This window comes from Sphaerodactylus townsendi, linkage group LG02 (assembly GCF_021028975.2).
Source record: "Sphaerodactylus townsendi isolate TG3544 linkage group LG02, MPM_Stown_v2.3, whole genome shotgun sequence".
In the NCBI taxonomy this organism is placed as follows: domain Eukaryota; kingdom Metazoa; phylum Chordata; class Lepidosauria; order Squamata; family Sphaerodactylidae; genus Sphaerodactylus; species Sphaerodactylus townsendi.
This window is the reverse complement of record NC_059426.1, coordinates 116,956,830-116,973,405: the sequence shown is the minus strand read 5'-3', so window position 1 is coordinate 116,973,405 and position 16,576 is coordinate 116,956,830. Positions and strand designations below refer to the sequence as shown.

General features: G+C 42.1%; 2 protein-coding genes across 4 annotated transcripts in view; one reads left to right on the top strand and one right to left on the bottom strand.

Annotated features, from left to right (window-relative positions):
* Positions 1-119: 119 nt before the first annotated feature.
* On the bottom strand, positions 120-3,078 carry PTPMT1 (protein tyrosine phosphatase mitochondrial 1). 2 transcript variants are annotated; one of them, XM_048483919.1, is made up of 4 exons: positions 2,734-3,074; positions 1,334-1,414; positions 863-1,054; positions 120-439 (listed from the first exon to the last, which is right to left on the bottom strand). In XM_048483919.1, exons 1-4 carry the CDS (start codon positions 2,899-2,901, stop codon positions 320-322), a joined length of 561 nt encoding a protein of 186 aa, XP_048339876.1. In that variant the 5' UTR covers positions 2,902-3,074; the 3' UTR covers positions 120-319. The 2 variants fall into 2 exon arrangements, with proteins under 2 accessions (XP_048339876.1, XP_048339877.1); XM_048483920.1 differs by lacking the exon at positions 1,334-1,414 and having other exon boundaries at positions 2,734-3,078.
* Positions 3,079-3,190: 112 nt separating this feature from the next.
* Positions 3,191-16,576, top strand: part of CELF1 (CUGBP Elav-like family member 1) — a 51,041-nt gene continuing 37,655 nt past the window's right edge. Inside the window, exons 1-2 of one of the 2 annotated variants that reach the window (XM_048483916.1) lie at positions 3,198-3,342; positions 6,063-6,207. In XM_048483916.1, coding sequence (XP_048339873.1) covers positions 6,200-6,207 — 8 coding nt within the window. In that variant the 5' untranslated portion in view covers positions 3,198-3,342; positions 6,063-6,199. Of the gene's footprint in view, positions 3,343-6,062; positions 6,208-16,576 lie in introns of both variants that reach the window. The other variant, XM_048483917.1, reaches the window with a different exon arrangement.

Genomic DNA, 16,576 nt, shown 5'->3' with positions numbered 1-16,576 from the left:
GAAGTACTGACAAGAGCAATCACACAAATCTGTTATGTAACAAGGAAGGGCTGTTAACCCCAGAGAAAGAGCGGTAAAACACAATCAACATTAAGGGCAAGAGTTACTGGATGCTCATGTTCTTAGGCAGTGGGAAGATTATTTATTGGTAGAGAAGCCATTCCTGTTTATAATCAACAGAATGTTACAAATCAGATGAATTCCAAGAGGGATCTTGTGTATATTCTGGTGGCTTTTGCTCTCCTGGCAGTGAGCATTCCTGTCCACCTGCCAGTCCATCCTCTGCCTTTGGTGGTTCTTGTCTTCCTTCTGCAGGAGTTCAAACAGTTATGTTCCTATAAAAGTTCTCTAGTAATTGTACCTGTTTCTGGTGGATGATGATATGAGGCCGAATCTTAGCAATGGTGTCTATTGCTTCTTGAGGAGTCCACTGGTGCAGCTAAAAAATTAGAAAACATGTAAATAGAAAGAAATTCTCTACTGAGATGGAAATTAACATTGGTTAAGTGACACAGAGGGAAAACTACTAATTATAAAAGGAAGTTGATACATAGTTCTTCCTCCTCTCCATGGATCCCATTGCTTCCTGCTAGTTATGACAATCTCTCAACTGAGATCTGCTTTGGTCTTATCTAGGTGTAGTTCTCAGTGAGAACAACTGCTTTACTTAATTTCTCTCTCACTCTTGCAAGGAGGGATTCCATCTGTTAGCTGTTCTGATTTTCTCAAGGGCCACAGCAAGCGTCCCCTAATCACTAATGATGGGAGCAGAATAACTTTCCCATGAAGATTTCTATATCATCCCATTCTTGAAAACAGCAATTTATGCTCTCTAGACATTAACCAAAGAACCCATTCTTACCTGAATTAAATATGCCGCAACCATAGTGGCACTACGACTGCGGCCAGCTTTGCAGTGCACGTAAACACTGTTTCCACATTCACGATGCTTCAGTACAAACTGTACACCTTTCTGCAAGTTTTCCAATGAGGGTACTCCAATCAGGTCCACAGTGCTAAGGCGCAGGCATTCTACACCCATTGCCTTCCACTCCTGCAGGTAGCAAAAACAAACACACAGCAAATCATCTGTACAGTCTTAGAGGAGAAAGCCATCATTTTAATGGGTAGGTGAAGGAATATGCAACCAAGATTCACTGATTTAAAATACAGGCAAGTTGAAAGGATAACTTCAGGCAGACAATAGGGAAAAGAATAAAATCACACTTCAGGCTGGAATGACGCACACTTGCCTGGGAATCTGTGCTTAAGTTTAAATTTTCCCTTCAGCTTTCTACCAGGCACCTCTTCTCGCAACAGAATGAAGACTCACCTGGGGAGAGCAGCACAGAAAGCGAGTCTCATATTCTTCATTCATTGTGACCACACCTCGCACATTCTCCTCTTCTACCAGCTGCAGGAAGAAGAATCAAAACAACATCCTATGTTTGTCTACTGAGCCCTCCTCCCCCAAAGACCCATTTGTTATATTCAAACTATAAACTTTCACTGGACTAGCAGAAGGAGGGTGCAGAAAAATTGGGAAGGTAGGGAAAGCACCAGCGTGATATAGTGATTAAGAGAAGCAGACTTTAATCTGGAGAACTGGGTCTGATCCCCTGCTCCTCCACATGAATGGTGGACTGTAATCTGGTGAACTGGTTTGTTTCCCTACTCATCCACATGAAGCCTGTTGGGCTAATCATAGTTCTCTCAGAGCTGTCTCAGCCCCATGTACCTCACACAGTGTCTTTTGTGGAGAGGGAAGGGAACATGATTGTAAGCTGCTTTGAGACTCCTTAAAGGAAAAAAAAGTGGGGTATAAAAAACTAGCTCCCCTGGGATTTTTAATTTCAAGGTTCTCTACGTAACCCTTTTACAAGCCTTATGTATTTTTCATCATAAAAAGGGATGTTGCGCATATTTAGCATAGTTGCATTTCCAAAATCACTAGTATTGTAGCTTCAAATTAAAGAATATCCTGAATGCATGTATGTCAAGTTACAAGTTGTTTAATCAGTTCATTTATTCCCATAGTCAGTGGTGGGATTCAGCAGGTTCGCACCACGTCGGCAGAACCGGTTGTTAAAATGGTGCTTGTAAACAACCAGTTGTTAAATTATTTGAATCCCACCACTGCCCATAGTAGTACTGTGGATCACTCCACCGTGGTATATTTTGTACCAAGGACAGACAGTGCGCTATTTGAATCAGAGTGGAAGAAAGCTTAGTCCTGGAATTTGTTTCTTCCGACTCAAACTACTATGCATAATAATGAAAAATAGGATACCCGAAGCAGGTACAGTTATTATAGAGCACCTTTTTAAAGTGCTCTGGGATTCATAGTTTGAAATCTTTTGTCGGGTTCAGTTGAATACTTTTCCTCTTTCCTTAGTAAGCAGGCATCACCAGCTCTTTTGCCAGCCACAAGGTGACTTTGGGGCTGGGACTTCATTCACAAAATCACTCCAGGGTCGCCAACGTTTTTACGACGCGGGAGTGCCGAAGTAACTGTTTGCTACATAAGTTAAACCGATGAACTTTCTCCCGTCACTTTACGTCCCCACCAGAAAAACTTTCGCCAATCGAAAATCTGCGTATCAGAGGCACAAGGGAGATGATGGACTCCCAGCAACTCCCTGTTCGATTTTCCCGCGACATCAGCCGGCACTGAAGTGAAAAAGCACCCGCAGGCTCGACCGGGGGCGGGGTCCTCCGGGAGACACCCGTTACCTGGCGGCATCTTCCCCGCAAAGGCAGCGCTCCCAGGACCACAGCGCGGTCGATGCGGCTGAACCACGGCCGTCGCGACCCGGGCAACTGCTCCCGCACCAGCGTGTAGAGAAGCGTCGGGTAGAAGAGGAGCCGCGCCAAGCCGGGACTCAGCGCGGCCGGGATCATTATCTCGGGCCCGAAGCCTCGCGGCTGTGCGGAGGTTTGTGGAAGAAACGGCTGGAGGAATCCATTCCGCGGCGAAGAAAGGGGGAGGCCGGAGGGGCGATCAGGAAGTTGAAAGTCTGGTTCTGGAGGGCGGCTCGAGGGGGAGCCCTGCCGGCAGCGCCGTTTTCCAGCGCTCTGGCCAGGAGGGCAGAGCCGAGAGGGGCGGCGGACGCGCTCATTCGGGGGAGAAGGGCGGGGGAGGGGGGTCTGCGACTCCAGCGCGCGCCTTTCTCCGTTGGCTCGCCTCTCTCAGTCGCCCTGCGATGGTCTCTCCCGGAAGCGCAGCCATCTTGCGAAACCGGCCTGAGGCGGAGGGAGCGAAGCGGGGTGCGGGCGGATCCCCCGGGGCAGGCGAGGGCGGTGGCCGCCAGGAGCCCGGGCAGGGCAGGGAGGGAGCCGACGGTAAGTGCACCCGGCAGTCTCGCTGGCGCTCGTTGAGGAGGTGTCTGCTGCCCTGGGAGGAGGACTCTCTCGTAACTGGGCCTCCCTCCATGGGATCTGGACCGCTGTCCGTTCCCTTGCCCGGTGGCCCGAAGGAGCGGGGAGAGGAGGGTGCTGACCGCACTCCGCGCGCCACTTGGGTGGGGTTGGGCGGCCTGAGGCCGAGGAGGAGATTCTCCTGGGCAACTGGTGACTGTCCCGGACCGGGGGCTGCGGGGAAAGAGAGGGGCATGAGTGTGCAAGCGAGCGCCAGGGAAGCCCGTCGCGTGGCTCAGGCTATTTTCTCTCTCCCGTCTGGCTCCTCTTGGACTGCTGGGAAGAGGAGGGCACGGGGGGCTTGTTCGGGGCGGGCGACGTTGGCCACTCGTTTGGGGACAGCGCAGGAGAGCGTTGTCGCCATCCCAGGGGGCGGGGCTCGTCCTGGCCGCTCAGTCTGTTGACGGGCGGACGCCGAGTCTCTTCCGTTAGAGAGTTCGCGCAGGCCGAGCTCCAGAATCGGCCCCGAAATTAACTCTGGCCCGTGCCTTGTAAAATGGCTCCAAGTCGCGCGGGGCGAGGGCGGGGAGGGGATGTTATTCCCAGCGCTGTAATGGAGCCTAAGTGGGAGAAAGGGGAGGAGGGTCGGAATCCCCAGGAGCCTACTGGCCACGTGATACCTTTTACGGCACGATTCTCTGACTTGTGAAAGCTTCTTTGGTTGATAACGGAGGAGCCGAACTTTTCTGGGGCTCTTGTTTCAGTCGCAGTTAGTGTGACAAGCGGTAGCCTGCTGGGTTGGGAGCGCTGCTTCTGCAGTGTAAAGTTGCCAGGTGACCTTGGACCCGTCCCACTCAGACTAGCCAACCTCACAGGGTTGTTATGATGAAAAACTGGAGGAAAGGGCAATGATGTAAACTGCTTTGAGACCCCACCGGGGAAGAAAGCAGAGCATAAACGAAAGGAAAGAGATTTTTTACAAAATTAAAAGACGGAGGAAAAATAACACATTGTATTGCACGGTACAGAAAGACATCCAAAAAAAATAAGGTTTGCCAAATTATAGAATGCAAAGTGAGTATTTGGGGATAGTATAATGCTCAAATAAAGTGCCCTTTTTTGCTGTTTGTGATCAGGTAACTTCAGTGCGGATTCTTTCAATAAAGGCGTAGTCTTGTTCTTAGGTTGTTGATATCCAAGAAAACGTTTTATATAATTGCTGTTTCCTTGTAAGCGTATTGTTCTCCTAGCCAGGAACACACTAGACCAGTATCTCTTGGTGAAGAAGGAAACACATTGCTAATAACAGACCATTGTTTTCATGTGTAGTTTGACATACACTTTTGTTTCAGTTTGTCAAGGCTTTGGACTGCTTTCAAATGCTTCTAGAACTATTCCTTCATCATTATCAACTGTTCCTAATGTTCTGGTTTTGTCTTGCTGTTTCATGATAGCGAAACAGAATATTGCAAACGTTCTGCTGCTAAGTTGGGTGGGGAGAGCCAACGATCTGTTCTTTGCCTCCAAGTCACTTCCCTTTCCTCTTATCTAGACATGGTAGCTCCTGCCTGTTCTTAGTCTTCTCAGGCCACAGAAATATTTTTTTTAGCAAGCCTTTATTGGCATAGACAACAGTACAACAATAATAAAAAAAGGATTAAAAAGCAAATACAATACAGTAAATGTTAGGTCGAAGGAAATCTACTGGTGTTTAGTAATTTCCAGGAGAAAGTCTGCCACTATCATACAGAGAGAAGGATCAGGATTGTCCAACAAGTAGTGTAATCTAATTAAATCGGGGAGATCGGGTAAATGTAAAGGAGTAAGATTCACATACTTGGATCTGATTTCCTTGAATCTGAAACAGTGTAGTAATTGGTGGGCCAGAGATTCAACTGAGCCATCATTACACGGGCACAATCTATTAGCCTTTTCTTGCTTATTAAATCTGCCATGTAACAAGGCAGAAGGCATAACATTAAACCTGGTGAGCATTATGGCTCTCCTTTGAGCACAGAAGTATTGAAGATGCTGGTTGATCCATGTAATGTTTTTCCCCCTCTCAAGAATATCATATTTTTCGAAACAAGGGCAGGGGGAGAATTGTAGCACTATATATATGATATGGTAGTGGTGTGGACGGGGGAGAAATGGAAGAGATAGAATAGGAGGGCTAGAAAGGGGAAGAATAAAGAGTGAGGAGATAATGAATGCTTGAAAATGTACTAAGTATTTAGCCAATGTAGACTTTCTCTTATTAGCATAAGAGATGTCACTTGAAATGATATTTACTATTTGGTTAATTATATGATTCATCTATACTCCAGCTTTCTCTTCACTGGGAACCCACAGTGGCTGACATGGTTCTCCTTCATTTTATCCTCACAACAGCCCTATGATGTAGATTTGGCTGAGAATGTAGTGTGTGAACCACCTAAGGTCACCCACCAGGCTTCCTTGGTGGCATGACATTTGAACTTGGGATTCCCAGATCCTATTCTGACTTGCAGCCTTAGAGTTGGAAGAGACACAATGGCCATCCAGTCCAACCTCCTGCCATGCAGGAATACCCAATCAAAGCACTCCTGACAGATGGCCATCCAGCCTCTGTTTACAAACCTCCAAAGAAGGTGTCAGAAAGCTCTTCCTAGTGTTTAGGTGAAATCTCTTTTTTTGTAGTTTGAATCCATTATTCTGTGTCCTAGACTCTGGAACAGCAGAAACCAAGCTTTCTTCATCTTCAACATGACATCCCTTCAAATATTGCAACATGACAATCATGTAACCTGTTAAGCTTCTCTTCTCCAGACTTTTTAACCACTACACCTGGTTGGCTCCTGGAATGGACAGGTTTGGAGCAGATTGCAGTGTTCTGTGATTTTGTGTAATTTTATATTGCAGTTTTAAATCACATTGCTGAAGCAGTATATATATCAGTGTTAATGCTGTCCTCTTAGAACCCTTTGAATTATTATTCCTGGGTTACCCCCATTGGTCTCTTAGCTAAACAGATAGTTGAATTTAGGTGCGCTGTATCCAAACCCAAATTTCCAGTACTGTATCACACTGGCACTGATCTGGCTATGTACAGGAGGAAAATAAAATAACTAAAAACTGATGATAAAATGTTGATTTTAGAATCAGAAATGTTTTTTGTGAACCCGTAATACATTCGGACAGTCTTGGAAGTTTTAAGATCAAATATGTGTAGTTTTTCTAACACAACAGATGATCTTCTTTTGTTGATATGATGTTGTAATGGTTAATATGTTGCCAGTATATTGTAATGATTAGTGTCCGACTAAGATTTTGGAAGTTCAAGTTTAAACCTTCACTCTGCTGAGGAAGGTTATTTAGTAACCAGTCACACAATTTCAGCCTAACTTATCTCACAGGGTTGTTGTGAAGATAAAATGGAGGAGAGAAGAGTGACATTAAGCACCTGTGGATCCACATTGAGGAGAAAGACACAGTGAAGATTAAATTATTATAGGTGTACTTACAAAGAAATAAGATGATCAAAAACAATTTTGCCAGGTTTAGAAGAGAAATGTTTTTTAAAAATTGATTCATCAGTCTCCAGAAATTATGTACACCCAAATCCTTATGGAAGAAAACACTGCTTCTCTGACCCTATAAAGATGTCTATGTGAACAGAGCTGTGGCCGGTTAGGGGATCCATAATTTCCTTAAGGTTACCACCATGAATTATTTTGGTTGCACCAAATAATAAAATCAGTGCATTTAGAGAGTGGAAGAATCCAGAGTTATTTTTTGTTTCGTACAGTTACCAGATGATACTGCTCTAAGTCTATTAAGACGTCCATTATACTGTATGTTATGTCATGTGCAATTCTAGATTCCTGTACAATTATATTGAGGCATTTATGGAATAATAAGACTGCTGCTCTTGCTTTACTGGAATTGACTGTCCCATGCTCTGCTCCCAATTGGCTCTGTTACAGTTTTTATAATCCTTTGAAGGGAGTATATGGGTGTGTTAATTAGGGGGTCTGAGTTTCTTTACAATCCATGTCATAATACATTCAGATTTGCCTAGCATTATTTCAGTTGTTTCAGTTAGATATGTTTCCACCCCTCATCAGACGCTTCCATTTCTAATCACATAGACATTCATATGAGTTGCCTTTATATGAGTTGGGCTTAGTGATGGAGGAACTTATTCCATGGGAATCTGAATAAGAAGAAGAGTTGAATTTATATCCCCCCCTTTCTCTCCTATAGGAGATTCAAAGGGGCTTACAGACTCCTTTCCCTTCCCCCCTCACAACAAACACCCTGTGAGGTAGGTGGGGCTGAGAGAGCTCAGAAGAACTGTGACTAGCCCAAGGTTACCCAGCTGGCGTGTGTTGGAGTGTACAGGCTAATCTGAATTCCCCAGATAAGCCTCCACAGCTCAGGCTGCAGGGCAGGGAATCAAACCCGGTTCCTCCTGATTAGAGTACACCTGCTCTTAACCACTATGCCACTGCTGCTCTAAGCAAAGACACCCACCCATTCCTCTGTTATCTGGTTCTGAATTGGCTTTGAATTAGCATCAATAGATTCTCATTTATGATGTGTAACAGCTTAAATTCAGAGTATAAATATTTTCATTATATTTTCCAATTTGTCATTATAAAAAGGCAAAATATATGTTGGTTAGGTTTAATTGGCAAAATGTGTATGCTGCACAAAATGTGTTTGATACAGAACAACTAAACTTCTGCAACTAGGAACTATTCTGGAACTTCTGTATTAGTTTCTTGCCCCAGAAGTAAACAAGGATCTAGTTCAGAATAGGCCTAAGTAGCATGATAAGGTATGATCAAGTATAGAAAAGTACAACAGTTTCTATGTTTGTCTCTGTGTGAGTTATAATAAAGTTAGTTGAAGCTTTTTGCTTAGTGCTGAGAATGCATGTGGCTTGAGTATATGCTTACAACTTACTAGATGACTGCCAAGTAAGAATTATTTGACATGTATCAGAGTACTTTGATAGCAATAACAGGCACTCCTGAGTCTTTGTTATCCTGTTCAGTTGAAATTATCTGTATTTACAGTATGTGTTTAGACTTGCAACCTTAGAAGAAGAAACAAGACAGTCAATATTTTATTTTATTTTGATTTATTATTTTATTAGATTTATACCCTGCCCTTTCCTAATTAGAGCCAGGCTCAGGATGGCTTTAAAAGTTTCGATACAGTGATATAAAATCATTCACACAGTAAATTTATAAAAGCATAAAATCTTCATTTCTGTTATTAAAACCTTAGAAAAACTTGACTGAAACAGATGGTGCTCTTAAGTTTTCTCTCAAAAGTTGATTAGAAACCAATATTATACAATGTTACCATAAAGGGTAATAACAAACCTTGATAAGCGATGATACTTGTGGGAATAAAATAATAAAGTGGAGACCAAATGGAAGTTGGTAAGGGGAGTTTAAGGGAAGATACAACAAGATCAGCAGGGGCTGTAGGAAGTGAGAGGGAGGCCAGTGGTTGTGTATGCCATTGCTGCCTTCAGCCACAGGTCTGGTGGAACATCTCCATCTTACAATCCCTGTGAAACTGAACCAAATTCCACAGAGTTCAGGTCTCGCTAGACAGAGTTCCACCAACACTGATAGGCCTTGGCCGAGGACAACTGGATTTCTCTTAAGCCAAGGATCAATAGAAGATTATTTCCAGCTGAGCACAATGTTCTTTGGGGGTATATTGAGAAACATTTTCACTTAGGTACAAAGGTCCCAGTTTGTTTAGGGCTTTAAAGGTAAGTACCAACACCTTAAACTTGATTCAAGACTCAATCTGGAGTCATTGCAGCTGCTCAAATGTGTGCTTTTCGTAGGGTCCCAGTAAGGACCCAAACAGCTGCATTCATTCATTCATTCATTCATTCATTCATTCATTCATTCATTCATTCATTCATTCATTCATTCATTCATTCATTCATTTATTTATTTAGGAGATTTATAAGCCGCCTCACCCCCGAAGGGCTCGTGGACCAGTTGTAATTTCCGAGATAACCTTAAGGACAGCCCTGTGTAGAGCAAGTTTCAGTAATCCATTCTGGAGGGGATTGCTGCATGGTTACTGTGGCTTGGTCCAAGTAGGACAGATCAACTGCTAGGCTCAGTAAAGATGAAAAAGTACCATCCTGGCCATATTTGTTACCTGGATTTTCAGTGATAGGAAGGCATCCAAATGTAGCATCCAAAAGACTGTATCATTGACATAGTATTTAGTAGGAGGAACATAACAGAAATAGGCATGCCAGTTCAGGGGCTTTTCATAGCTATCTATAGAAGAGCTCTTGTCTCATTGCTTCTCTTAGTCATTATGCCACATTCTGAAATCCTGCATTTGAGTGTCACTTTAGGCCAGGGCTGGAAAACAGATTTGGTCTAAAGCTCATTATGGTCAGTCAAAACATCAGTGTCAATTGTGGGTGAATGTCCTGTACAAGTTTCTCTCTTACTCTTCATGTAAGGAGCCATATTGAAACGAGAGTGTATATAGTTGGTTCATAAGTTCCCACCCACTGGCCCGGATTCATCTTTTCACAACTAGGAAACAGCTAAATAACTCTGCATTTCCAGAGGTCTGAGGGACCTCTTCATTTTTGCTGTTTGTATTTTCCATTCAGATACTGCTGCAAAGATTGATGTTAGTTTCAGGGGAGGAATATGACATTATTCTGCCTGAGAGGATTATCAAAGAATGCTACCTTTCATTTCAGTAGACAAGCGATTGCTTTTTAAGAATGTAGAACATGGTTTCTCAGACTGTGAATCAGGGCCAAAACGTGGGTTTTAATTCTCTTGCTGATGGGTTGCAAAGTAAGAAGTGAAGAAGAAAAAAACCCAGTAAACTAGAAGAGGAGGCTTTAGAAAGTTTGGTGGTATATTTGGATTTGCTGTATAGTGCCATGTAATTTATATAAAAAAAATTAAGTGCTATCAATATATCTAATTCTCAACATGGTCCCGTCTGTGGCCACTATCCAGTGTTTGGGACCATGGATAGACAAAGCAGATCTTTCTACAAACCTGAAAAAAGCCCCAAGCTGCAAATATATATATATATATATTTATTAGCCACCCTTTTACCTTGTGGAACTGAAAACAATATAAATAAAACAACGATTATAAAAACACCTGACTACAGTTTAAAACCTGAAATCTAACAAGTAAGAATTAAAAATGCATGGGCAGGGGTTAATACACGCAAATTCTAGCTTTATGAAATAAATTCTCCCAGTGGCCAGGACACCCACAACTGTGCTATCTGGCTTCAGTCTTTTTTTCCCCTGTTGGTAAGAGGCAGGGACCTTTCCCAGGGCTATTTGGCCTTTAAGGCGAGGACTTGTTGGGACTAGGTCTTGCAACAACCACCAAGCAGCTTGCTATTACATATCTTACATGCTCACCTAGGACCAGCTGCTTTCTATAGTTCCACAGCAGCCATCTCACAAAACCCAGTATAGTGGTGAGAGTTTCAGATTAGGCTCTGGAAGATTCAAACTCCCACTCTACTTTAGCAGCTCAATGTGAGTTTGGGCCGGTCACACCACCTCAGCCTAACCTAGGTAACAGGATTGTTGTGAGGATAAAATGAAGAAGATGATGTAAGCTGCTTTGGGTCACCATTGTGGAAAAAGTTAGGGTATAAAAGAAGTAAATAAATACAGCTGAAAATGGAGAGCAGATAAAGAGTAGGTTGGTTGATGGGAGGGAGAGAAGAAAACAGGGAAAGCTATGTATCTGCGGGCTACCAGGAAGCAGGAAAAAGAAAATAGTATGAAGAGAGTGATACAGGGTAAACTAATATCTCCCCTGAAAGTTCTTGCTGGTTCCCCAGCATTCAACTGTGCCACACAACTGGACCTAGCTCATCCAAAACTGCACCATTGTGCCTGACCCAGCACTGTACAACTTAGCCAGAGTTTTGCAGGGGTCCTAGTAGGAAAAGGTGAAAATGGGGGATCAGATAAATATAGTTTGTCTGTTGAATAGCAAGAAGAGGAGGCTGGAAAAGGGAAGAAGCTGTGTGGGCTTTTAAGAGAGGAAAAGGAAAAATAGCGAGGGAGGGAAAATGAGGTGTCCCCCTGCTTGTATGGTATATGTAGAAGTAGGATCACTTTTATAATTTTGAGAATCGCTAATTTTCTCTTTCTGCGGTATTTTGTCTTTCACAACTGTGCACTGGAAAATACACACCCAAGTTAGCTGGAAATACTCTTTCCCTTTTTAGCCTCGATTGAATCATTCTATAGTTTAGAAAGACTTGATCACTTCTTGCCTGCTGTTGTGCATAGCTGTATGTGCAAAGATAGGAGTAATCTAATCTGTGTCTGTCAGAAGGATGATTAGTAGGTTCATGAAGGGATCTTTGTTCTGTATAAAATGTGACACTTGACAGTGCTTAACATCCCTGCAGACATTAAAGTGTTTGGAATCTGGTGTCTTCCATATGCATACATTTCACACAGACTACTTTGAGGCATGATAGGATTATAAGTATTGCAGGATTATAAATATTGCTGGATTTTTCTTAGACTGCTCTATCCTGCAGATGTCTGCATTACTTTCTCAAGCAGTAGCTGAGTTAACTGATAACTTCTCTTCAGGCACATGTCATTCCAACCCCACCTTCTCTCTGGAAGGTACTTGTTTAAATTATGGTCTGTACTATTGTTTGATGAGGTGATCAGATAACTTAAAAAGCAAGAATAGGCAGGCTCTCTTTCTCTTGTGCAGGCCATCTTCTCCTGGAGCTCATGTTTGGAGCATTTCCTCAAAACATGTTTTCCAGAGATGTTTCTGCCAACTTTTCTCTCTGTCTTTATATGTCTCTTCATATCCATCTTCCTGCCTTGCTATTTGTTGGCTTTTTTGAATCTGAGCTATACAGCATAGATATCCTCATTCCATAATGTCACTGTATTTCTTCCTCCGGGGGAACAGCACAGTGCTTGCTGTAGCAGTGTCTGTGCAGGCAGGCCCAGGAGGTGACCCCTTCACATACACATTACTCCTTTGAAACTTCATTTTACTGTTGCTGTACTTTTACTCAGTAGTTGTAGGTGTATTTTTGAATCAAGTTGTTTTATTAACTAAGAGCCCTTAGGGGATGGGGCGGTTTACAAATATAATAATAAATAAATAAATAAAACTCGGTATCAGTGCTAAAGTTGTCTTCTTGCTTGTATAGGCTGACAAGGCTACTGTTCGCAGTTTTTCTCAGGTTTTGTCTTGTGCCATTAATTGGATTAACTGTCAAAGATTACATGAACTCAGGATTTCATACTTGCAATTGTTAAACTTTCTGCAAGTATCTGGTGAGAACTTTGACTGAGAAATAGTACAAAATTATGTAAGCAGCTTAATCAAAACTTGAAGTTTAGAGAAATGTAGTTTTTTCTTTCCTTACATTTATCATTCATAACATTTGGATCTGTCCAGTTTTATATATTGGAAATTTTCTTAAATGGAGCATATTTCCTGTACTTTGCTGCAGATAACTTTGTGCAACTTCACATGTTCTATTTTACATGACATATGTATTGTCGACATGACATATGTATTTCACAGCTGGAATCACTAGGATGTTGTGGGTTTTCCAGGTTGTATGGCCGTGTTCCAGTAGTATTTTCTCCTGATGTTTCACCTGCATCTGTAGCTGGCATCTTCAGAGGATCTGGTAGAAGATGCCAGCCACAGATGCAGGTGAAACATCAAGAGAAAATACTACTGGAACACGGCCACACAACCCAGAAAACCCACAACATCTTTTATGAAATATTCTATTTTACGTCATAAGTGGACATTAAGGTCATGGTAATGGAATAGTTTCTTTGAACTATTTCTTGTTAAAGCTGTTGAATTATCTGCTTCATCCACAGAGGGTGAATCAGGCTCTGTTGACTTCCCTTCTTTGTTTTCTGTAGTAGTTTTTTTTTCTGTGTATCAGAGTAACTTGGCTTCCACTTACATTTTTTGTATTGCAACCAGAGCTGTTTCCCTCTGTGTTTCGACCCAACTCCCTCTTTAGTTTGTTTATTCATTTATTGACTTGACTACCCTGTCTGTGGCAGCACTGAAACGTCTGGAATAGTAATACAGTAGTTAGTAGGTGAGCTAGCCTTGTATAGTGGTTAGAGTATAGGACTAAGGACATATTCCTGAGGTTTTGCTATCTGAAAAGTAGAATAAACAGGACTTAAAAGAAAACATGGATACGGGAGACTGCCAAAAAGACAAATAAATGGGTTCTATATCAAATCAAGCCTGGATTCTCCCTCAAAACTGAAATGACTAAACTGAGGCTATCGTGCATTATGAGAAGACAAGAGTCACAGGAAGAGACAATAATGTATGGAAAAGCTGAAGGAAGTGGGAAATCGATGGACTCTATAAAGGAAGCCATGGGCCTCATCTTGTGAGACCTGAGCAAGGCTGCTAAATGGTAGGACTTCTTTGAGGGCGGTGGTTCATAAGATTGGCATGAATCAGAAGTGACTTGATAGCACTTAACCCCCAGACAGACAAACACAAACACTGAAGAAAGTGAGGTAGAAGTCGCGTTTTGCTTCTATTTAGCTTTGGAACGGTGGTCCTTTTCTGGATCCCTTGATTACAAATTGATTGTTTTCAGCCTACTATATTCAGCTCCTCTCCACAGTTTCACTCAGACACCTTCCTTTTTCCCTCTCAACTCCCCAGCTGCCAACTGATCTGCTGTTTTCCAAATGACTCCCCAACGTTCCATCAGCTCTTATTGGTTGCTCTAAGGTGGAGGTGGGACCTAGCCTGTCCATCACATGTATTATTTCGCAGAAGGAAGGGTCATACAAAGAGTCAATAATATCTGCACAGCTTGATTTAGTTCCAGTTAGATGATTCGTCTTCCTTCTGTAGCTGCTGGTTAGACAGAACTCTGTTCTCAGTGAAACTTTCAGTTTTCCTCTTAGGTTTTGGATCAGATTCCTGCCCTAGCTCCTTCTGATTTCCCCCCTCCAATAAGGAAGGGCAATGAGCTACTTGACAGCCATTCAGTGGGTAAATGTGTCATGATGGTTTGAGGAAGAGGTGAAAAGATGGACCACAAGAGCGATGAAAGCCCTGCATGCTGCCCTCATGTAGAGGTGCAGCAGAAATGCATCTTGTATATAAATGCTGTGTAAAAGAGCTACAGTATGCCCATCACTTTAAAAGTATTTCACTTATTCTAAAGGAGAAAATATTTCAGGGGATCTTTTCTCAGCACTCCTCTAAATTTCCAGTTTTTTTCTGTAAGAAAAATGTTAAAAGGGGCCTCAGAAAAAATTGGGTTAGGTTCCTTTTTTCTGAGTGTTTCCATTCCCCTCTCCCCCCGGCCCTTTAAATCTCTAGTAAAATAAGATGATAAAATTGGATTGGATACATCTTACAGTGGTATTTTGATGGCCAGCAAAAATTTCTCAGACTTGTGGAATGTTGTCAAGATGTATCTTGCTATGTCCCACATTAATGTTTCAGCTGAAAGCGAATTTTCAACTAATGAGTCAATGTTAATAGAACATTTGCATAAAGAAACTGTTGTTTGTCGGTCCTGGGTTTATGATGCTGTCATGACTTCTGGAGGACTTGTATCTGCTGTAATTGATAGGAGTGTTATACAGTAGGTCAGGCATGCTCATGCACAAGACACAGAGTACTTGGAGTTTAAATGCCATAAGCAACAAGAAGAAACTTGAAGAAGAAATGAAACATCTTGAAAGTACTAAAATGAAAAGACTGGGGAAAAAAGAAACCAAAATGAAAGGAGAAACAATGGATCAGAAACTGAGTTTTTGAAAGAAAAAATTGTAGTGACAGCTGAACTGTATTGTAGTGATACTTGTTCTCTGATCTCTAATTTGATTTTTAATTGCAGTTTCACACATCAGTTTCATGTTGTGGCTTCAGTTAAGCCATTCATTGGAATTTATTTTATATATGTATTTATAGTGCAGTTTCAAAACATGAGCAAAAAGTGGTCATTTGTTGTGTAGAGTTTACATGCATGGAAGTTCTATCTGTGTAATTAGTGCAGTTTCAAAACATATGTTCAAATAATCAACATTTAAAGAAGTTCTTATTGCAGCTCTTATCCTAACAAATATTTTTGCTTGTCAGTACTTGTGTAGTTTTAAACCATTTAATAAAACCTTTGTTAACTTTAATGTAACCTTATGAATTTTTAAACTTTGAGTTATTTTTGAACAGTGGGCAGGGCAAGCCAGAGAAATGGAAAGTAAAGTTTTAGTGGCAACCCTGCAGCGGAGAGAATTTATGTTGCTGGAGCTTACACAGCTCCTAACAACTTGTATAAATACTGACCCTGCTTGCATAAACCACCAAAGCAAATTACTGTTTGAGAAAAATGCATAAAAGAGTTTATGCTGGTTAAAAATGTATACCCATTTTCTACATAGAGCTGAAAATCATTGAGTGCCTCAGTACTGAAGGCAAAGATAACATGACTGCAGTACCTTGGATCCAAGCCTTTTCAAAACATTAGTTCATAGAAGATATTTTTTTACCACCACAACCTTACTTCTGCAACTCCTTGTTTCTTCTCCCTCCCAAGCGTTGCTACTGTGAGTCTGGCGGTCTTCAAAATAAAAATGTGGTGCAGCATGGGCTGTGGGAGGGTTCAGCATGAATAGGAAATTGGTAGAAATCACTGCCATAGATTTTTGCCTGAAGAGGTCAAGCTTCGCAAGCAGCAAAAACTCATATGAATGAAGGACTGTAATTTCTTCTAATTCCTTCTCCTTGCTGCAGTCCTTTGGCTCCTTGCGCACATGCAGAATAATGCACTTTCAATCCACTTTCACAATTGTGTGAAAGTGGATTTTTCTATTCCACTCAGTAAAATCCAGCTGCAAAGTGGATTGAAAGTGCACTATTCTGCATGTGCGGAAGGGGCCTTTCCTCTGCTGTATTGCTTATTGTTCCGGAGGAGCTCTCAGGACCATTAGTAGGAACTTTGAGAGGTGGAAGAAATTGTGGGAGGGGGCAAAACCCCTTTCCTGTACTCCCCCTATTCATGAAATCAACCTGTTTTTCTTGTTCTTTATACTGTAAACACATCGTTCTGGTGGCCACCCCGCTAATTATTTGGTGCTCTGACAAATTAATATTACTTTGGCAGCTGCGACTGTATAGGAAACTGTATTTCACCTTGG